The sequence below is a fragment of the Mobula hypostoma genome, chromosome 6, assembly GCF_963921235.1.
Source record: "Mobula hypostoma chromosome 6, sMobHyp1.1, whole genome shotgun sequence".
Lineage (NCBI taxonomy): Eukaryota > Metazoa > Chordata > Chondrichthyes > Myliobatiformes > Myliobatidae > Mobula > Mobula hypostoma.
In genome coordinates, this window is record NC_086102.1 from 69466717 (window position 1) to 69474582 (window position 7866).

The 7866-nt window shown below is 39.0% G+C and overlaps 1 protein-coding gene across 4 annotated transcripts in view; it reads left to right on the forward strand.

Annotated features, from left to right (window-relative positions):
- LOC134348081 (rho guanine nucleotide exchange factor TIAM1-like) overlaps positions 1–2551 on the forward strand; it is a 320986-nt gene extending 318435 nt beyond the window's left edge. For 3 of the 4 annotated variants that reach the window (XM_063050923.1, XM_063050924.1, XM_063050922.1), the window contains one exon: positions 1275–2551. In XM_063050923.1, coding sequence (XP_062906993.1) covers positions 1275–1762 — 488 coding nt within the window. In that variant the 3' untranslated portion in view covers positions 1763–2551. The remainder of the gene's footprint in view (positions 1–1274) is intronic. The other variant, XM_063050925.1, reaches the window with a different exon arrangement.
- Positions 2552–7866: the final 5315 nt, after the last annotated feature.

Here is a 7866-nt window from a genome sequence, read left to right on the forward strand (position 1 = left end):
CATGCAAACGGAAGGTGCAATGTTCTATCTAAAGCCAGTGTATTATGCCCACACAAGGGAGACTATAAAGGGGTGAAGGTGGAGTTGACTAGTGTAGACAAGGAATACACGCTGTGTTGTTGGATAGTTGAAGAACAATGGAAGACTTTCAAAGAAATTTTCCACAGTGCTCAACAAAAGTATATTCCAGTTAAAAACAAGAACGTTGAGGGTAGAGAGAGCTCGCCTGGATAATGAAGGAAAGGCATTAAACTAAAAGCTCATGCTTACAAAGTCACCAAGAATAATGGGAAAACAGAAGACTGAAAAAATATTATAAAGAACAAAGGACCACTGAGCAAGCAATTAAGAAAAGGAAGATAGATTATGAAAGTACAAAATATAAGAACAGATAGTAAAAGTTTTTATAATTAAAGTGGAAAAGGATGGCTAAAGTGAATGTAGGTCCTTTGGAAGATGAAAAGAAGGAATTAATATTGGGTGATGTGGAAACAGTCAGTTTGTGTCAGTTTTCACAGTGGCGAACACATCCTATGTGCCAAAGAGAGATGTGGATACCGTGGGAGTGAGGATCTCAATACAATCACTGTCACTAAGTGATGAGCCTAAAGGCAGACAAGTCTCCTGGTCCTGATGGAATGTATCACATGGTACTGAAAGAAATGGCAGAAGTTAATGTAGACATGTTTGCGTCAATTTACAAAATTCTCTGGACTCTGGGCAGGTCCTGTTGGGATAGAAGAGAGTAAATGTCACTACACTGTTTAAAAAAAGTCCGTAGAATACAGTAGAGGCAGAAATGTTGTTTCCACTGGCGACTGAGGCTGGAGCTAGGGGACATAGCCTCGTGATTCGGGGGAATAGATTTAGGATGGCGATGAGGAGAAACTACTTTTTCAGAGAGCAGTGAATCTGTGGAATTCTCTGCCTATGGAAGTAGTAGAGGCTACCTCATTAAAATATTTAAGACACAGATAGGATTTTGCATAGTAAGGGTTATGGGGAAAAGGCAAGTAGTTGGAAATGAGTTCAAGGCTTGATCAGCCATTTTCATACAAAATGCCGGCGCAAACTTGGTGGGCTGGATAGCCTACTCCTGTTCTTATCTCTTATGTGATTGCAGTAAGCGATCATCAGTAGTATGATGAAAAGAAAACTATTGCTTTGTATACTTCTAAGGACAACTATTAGTTTGGACAAATGACATGTTTTCAGTTCTGCTTGTGATAATATTTTGCAACATCTAATTCTAAGTATTCTTGTCCCTTTCTAAGTTTCAGTACCTTGCAGAAGTCTTGGTAAAAAAAGGCTGTCCAGAAACAGATTCACTGTTGATGCAGATAATCTTTTTGGACGCAATCAAAATAATGCAACTTTGCAGTCATCTGTGACCTGCAATGACACTGATCGTTGGGTAGAGGAGCAGTTTGATCTTGCTAAGTATGAGGAACAGGAAGATGTCAAGGAGACTGATATTCTGAGTGATGATGATGAATATTGCCAGTCAGTGAAAAGTTTGTCATTGTCCAAAGATCTACAAGAGCAGCTAAAAGCAATCAGCTTCGCACAAGATGGACTTAATGAGAATGGCAAACTATCCATGCATAGAACACCAGAGAACTCACCATCAAAACTGGGATCTTCAATGAAGCAAAAACCTGGAGCAGGAGCTAATGGTGCACTTGAGAACAGTGCCGCAGAAATAATATGGGTAAAACGCGAAGACTTCATTTCAATTAACAAAGACAATGATGAAAGCTAAGATGCAGATATGTTTCTTCAAGTGTGACCATCAAAGACGTTCAAAGCTAATTATTTGTGACTTAATAATTATTATGGAAATGATTCCACTGAATTCTTCTACAGATATACACATGGAGGAAGCTGGAATAATTCAGAAGCCATACTTCCATTAACCTCAATTGAGAGTTGATATGATTGAACAGACAAAAGGATAAACTATTTTATGGCTTCTTTCTACACTCCTGCAATTTACTGTCCAAAGGGCTTTAACGTATGATATTTATTATTGTGGCGGTGTAAAAATATTATTTCATATTTAGTTTATTTTGTGGGTGATTCAGTTAACAAGCTATAATGTCTGTTACAAAGTAACTTTGTACCTTTTACAGAAGACCGTGGATTTCATCTATCACTATTTGGGGAATATTATCTGTGCAGAATACAATGAAAATTGGTTACAGATTAGTAACCATGCAACTACCACAGTTGTATAAATCAGGTGTTTATATGAATAAAAGAACAACAGCAAGTCTTGAATGAATAACTTTTACAAACTACTATAGAGAATCATTCTACTACCAATATGTCCGATGGTACTTATATTATTTCCGTATTCATATTTGTACATATTTTCAGGCTTTAATGCGCACATCAGAAGTTGCCTAATATATTTCTTTTGTAAGCTGGAAGAAATTCTATTTTTATGTTTTTAGGTTCATTGACTTTAAGAATTGTAAATGCTCTTCAAACATAATAAAACATATCAAATTAGGAATTCTTTATGTCATTTTGAGTGTATACTTAGTTTGCAGATACCTATGGTGGGAATGTATTCTGAAGAATTTTCTTATTGATTTTTAGTGAGGCATTAACATGGATATTCACATTAATTATTTTTTAAAGAACTGTCCATTATTTTACCAGTTCCCCCCATAGAGAATCCCAAAATATTTGATACATACTGTATATCAGAAGCAAGAGGATAGCCAGGGAAAAAGTGGGTCCCCTTAGCGGACAAAGGGGTGTTTTGTGTGGAACAGACAAGGTCCAAAATGAATACTCCTTATCTGTATTCACCAGGGAGAAGGAAGTGGAAGACAGAGAGTTCAAGGAGGTCAGTATTAAGAAGGAGGAGGTGTTAAATATCCTTGGACACCTAAGAGTTGATAAATCCCCAGGGCTGAATGAGATCAAACCCAGGTTGTTTAGGATTTTTTACAACTTCCTGGCTACAAGTGAGGTACCAGAAGACTGGAGGATAGCTACTGTTATTCCTTTGTTTAAGAAAGGTAGCAGGGCAAAGCCAGGTGACTACAGGTTGTTAAATTAGATTGGTAGTAGGGAAATTATTGGAAAGAGTCCTAAGGGATAGGATTTAAGTATAGTTGGAAAGACAGAGGCTGATCAAAAATAGTCAACATGGCATTGTGATTGGGGAAATCCTGCTTGCTTAATTAATTAAAGTTTTCTGAGGAGATAACCAAGAAGATTAATACAGCTTGAGTGGACCTTAGTCAGGCAGTTGACAAAATCTTGCACAGTGGGCTGGTCTAGGGTGTTAAAGGCATCTAAGGCTAATTGAATCCAAAATGAACTTGGTGGTAAGAGGCAGAGGTAATGGTGGAAAGATCCTTTAGTAATTGAAAAGCTGTGTGCCACAGCAATTGCTGTTGGAACCCCTGCTGATGGTGATATGTAAAAACAACCTGGGTGTGAATGCGGGAGATATCATTAATGAGTTTGGGGATCACATGAAGGTTGGTTGTGCTGTGAATAATGAGAAAATTCGTCTAATGTTACAGCAGGATATAGTTCAGGGAAATATTGGGAGGACCGTCAGCAGATGGAATTTCATCACTAGAAGTGCAAAGTCATGCTTCTTGGCAAGTCAAATAGGGGTGATTGTCAATTGGGTTATTATTGTCACATGTACTGAGAAACAGTGGAAAAACTATGGCATGCTATCCAGACAGATGATTCCAAGAATAAGTACATTGAGGTGGTAGAAAGGAAAAAGCAATAACAAAATGAAGAATATAATGTTACAGTTTCAGAGAAAGTGCAGTGCCGTACACAAATAAGGTGCAAGGACCACAATGAGGTACACACAGAGATCAAGAGTTAATCTTTATCATGCAAGTGGTCCATTCCAGAGTCCTATATAACAGTGGGATAGAAACTGACCTTGAGTCTGGTGGTGTGTGTTTTAAACCTTTTGTAGCTTCTGCTGGATGAAAGTGGGGAGGAGAGAGAATGACTGGGGTGGAAGGAGTCTTTCATTATGTTGTCTGTTTTCCCAAGGCAGGGGGGAAGTGTAGACAGAGTCAATGGAGGTGAAACTGGTGCTTGTGATAGACTGGGATGTGTTCTTAAGTCCTTGCAATTTCTTGCAGTCTTGGGCAGCGAAAGTCGGACACTAAATGGTAGGGCACCAGGTAAGATGAATATAGAGAGCACTTAAAATTTAAGTTCATTGGAACACAATATGCTGAAGAAGGCATATGGACTGCATTCTTTCAATGGTCAGAATGTAGAATATAGAAATTGGTGTTATATTGAAACTTTACAAGACACAACTTTAACCACACTTCGAGGATTGTGTGCTATTCTGGTCACTACACTATATGAAGGATGTGATTGGGCTGAAGAGTATGTGGAAGAAACTTACCAGGATGTTGCCTGGATTAGAGGACTGCAGGTATGGATAGAGATTGGCTGGGCTGGACATGATTTCACAGGGTGAAGGAGACTGAACGATGACCTGATAAAGATAACTACAAATATCAGAGGCTTTTTACATGGTAGGTATATCAAAATGGTTATACTTTATTTTATTGTCACCAAACAATTGATACTAGAACATACAATCATCACAGCGATATTTGATTCTGCGCTTCCCGCTCCCTGGATTACAAATCGATAGTAAATATTAAAAAATTAAATTATAAATCATAAATAGAAAATAGAAAAATGGAAAGTAAGGTAGTGCAAAAAAACCGAGAGGCAGGTCCGAATATTTGGAGGGTACGGCCCAGATCCGGGTCAGGATCCGTTCAGCAGTCTTATCACAGTTGGAAAGAAGCTGCTCCCAAATCTGGCCGTACGAGTCTTCAAGCTCCTGAGCCTTCTCCCAGAGGGAAGATGGATGAAGAGTGTGTTGGCTGGGTGGGTTGTGTCCTTGATTATCCTGGCAGCACTGCTCCGACAGTGTGCAGTGTAAAGTGAGTCCAAGGACGGAAGATTGGTTTGTGTGATGTGCTGGGCTGTGTTCACGATCTTCTGCAGCTTCTTTCGGTCTTGGACAGGACAACTTCCATACCAGGTTATAGTGGTGTTCCACAGAATCAGTGTTAGGCTATTGCTTTATTTGTTCTATATTAATGGCTCAAACTCAGGGCTGCAAGCCATTATTTTTAAATTTGTTCGCGGTGCAAATTTTGCCAGTTTGCGCACTTTGAAGAGGATAGAGATGGATTGCATCAGGATGGAAACAGGCTGGCAGAATGGACAGATGCTTGGCTGACAATTAAATAGGAGAGATATGAGGTGTATTTTGGTAGGAAGACTGAGGAGAGACAAAACAGAATAAATGATTCTGATCTGAAGGGAATGCAGTAACACCATGGCCCCCAACCTCCGGGCCGCAGACCGATACATTGCCGCGAAGAATGCAGCGATGCAGCGGTAGCCAGAATGCACCCAGCACATTGTTAAGAAAAAAGCGGAAATAAACAAGCTAATTATTTAGGTGCCACCCGGCACATAGATGTCAGCCCAGATCAGAGGCGACTCCTAATTAATTAGCTTGCTTATTTCGGCTTTTTTCTTAAAGATGTGCTGGGTGCGTTCCGACTACTGCTGCTCCACTGCATTCTTTGCAGCAATGTATCAGTCCGCGGCCCAGAGGTTGGGGACCACTGCAGTAACAGAAGGACATGAAGAATGTATACCCAAATCACTGAAAGTGGAAGGCAGGTTGTGAGACTGTTTAATTCAGGGCTTTATCTACAGGGATAAAAATATATCAGCAGGAAAACTTAATAAAAACAATTACCCAGCCTCAAATTATTTAATTATGATACAGGGTGTGCATGAAGACATCAGAAACGTTCCAGAAAATGGTTTTTGAAATGAGGACTACAATCACAAGAATAGGTTAAAGAGGTTGACACTGTTTTGTTTGGAGATGAGAAACAAAGAGGAACTTTGATAGATGTGCCGAGAATGTTGAGTGATCTGGACAGAGTGGGAGAACTTGTCCTTTGGCAAGGAGGGAAAGGATTAGATGTAACTTGTATAAAATTAATAGAAAGAGAAGTAAGAATGACATAATAAGATCTTAAGATGCACTGAGCAGCTGGAATCTAGAATATGCCTCCTGATGTGGTGGATGCATATTCGATTGTGTCCTTAAAGTTGAAAGTGGATATACTGAGAGAGAAAAAAAAATACAAGGTGATAGACACAAAATGCTGGAGGAACTCAGCAGATCAGGGAGCATCTATGAAAATGAATGGACAGTCAACATTTCCAGCTGAAACGTCGACAGTCTATTCATTTCCATAGATACTGCCTGACCTGCTGAGTTCCAGCATTTTGTGTGTGTTGCTTTGGATTTCCAGCATCTGCAGACTTTCTCAAGTTTATTACAAGGTTACAGGCTGGTAGGTGAAACTCGTGTTCTGTGTTTTGTAAAGTTTCAATATAGCACAAAACTATTATATTCTGTATCCTGACTTACAAAAGAATGCACCTACATGTCTTCTTCACCACATTGTACTCCCACTGTCAAAGAAAATGGACTTAAATTTTAAGGTTCCTCTCTTCATCCTTGCTTTTAGTTTATATGGTATCTTCTCTGCCCAAGACAGCAAGAAATTGAACACATCCCAGTCTATCACATAAACCAGCCCCAGCTTCCAATTTCTCTCAAGGGCACCTAAGTAAGAGAGTTATCAAGGGATATTTAAAATTTAAACCAAAGTGGAAATGTATTATCCTATTCTTTTCCTTGCATATTTATTTTTCTTGTAACACTTAATGAACATTATAATCAGAGCCTTTGTTAGCTTGCTTGCATCAATGATATTATTAGTTCAACACCACTGAGTAATTCTAATGCCATTGTGCATTTTCAAACAAATTCGCCTCCACAAACAACAGAAACTTATCTAATCTGATGAAGAAATGATCCCTGAGAAAAGTGACTTCAAGGTGTTGACACGCAGCATCTAGCCCATAGGATCTTTAATATCTGCTTACCCCAGAGCCTTTCATTTGCCAGTGAGGACCATATAGCAAGCAGCTAGTACTGATTGGATCCACTTTCTTCCATCTGGATATCAGTCTCACTTCTTAAAATGCAGCTGTTTTATGAAATTTGTATGTAAAATTAATATGCAACAGATCTAAATTAAGCATGCTACAGCTTGTCAGAGCTTGTTTGAAGGACTGAAGTCATTCTGCGCTATTGAGATTTGTATCTCTCAGTGATCAAATGACATATACAATTTCTCATTTTTACATAAGTACCTGAAATCAGCATTAATAGATCAATAGTAATAAACTTCACTTTCTCTCCAGCATGTTGCCCCTGCAAAAATTAAAACATTGGTCGTGTGATCAACACACAGTTTGTCAGAGTGGAAATGGTGGAGGCTGAGAGAAGACATCTTCAGTCCATTGTTTGGAACCTCTACAGATCAAAAGGTCTTGAAAAATGACAAGTGCAAGGAGAGTAAATAAAGAAAACTTCAGATTGATGACCCTTTCATATTTCTACAAACTTAAAATATACATTGGGTTCTTAGTGAGTTCAAAGGACCTTACTGAAGTGTTATTTTGAAGCATGATGCCAATGCTGTTCTTTAAGGTTGAATAGGGATGAAGAATTATGATGCCCAGTGAAGGGTTCTCCATGTGGCCAAAGCAATGCCTACAAGGGAAACATTTCCACAATGTCTCCAGGCAGGAATCTCAGGGAAATTCTAGGTCTTAGTTCTATGAAAAGCAGCTCCAGCAGTTTTCAATGTTAACACTCCAACCTGCCCTATGAATGTGCAAGTTTACTTGTGCATGTCTGCAGTGAGATGTTTCAGCTGAGCTAAATTAAAGCAGTGCCAC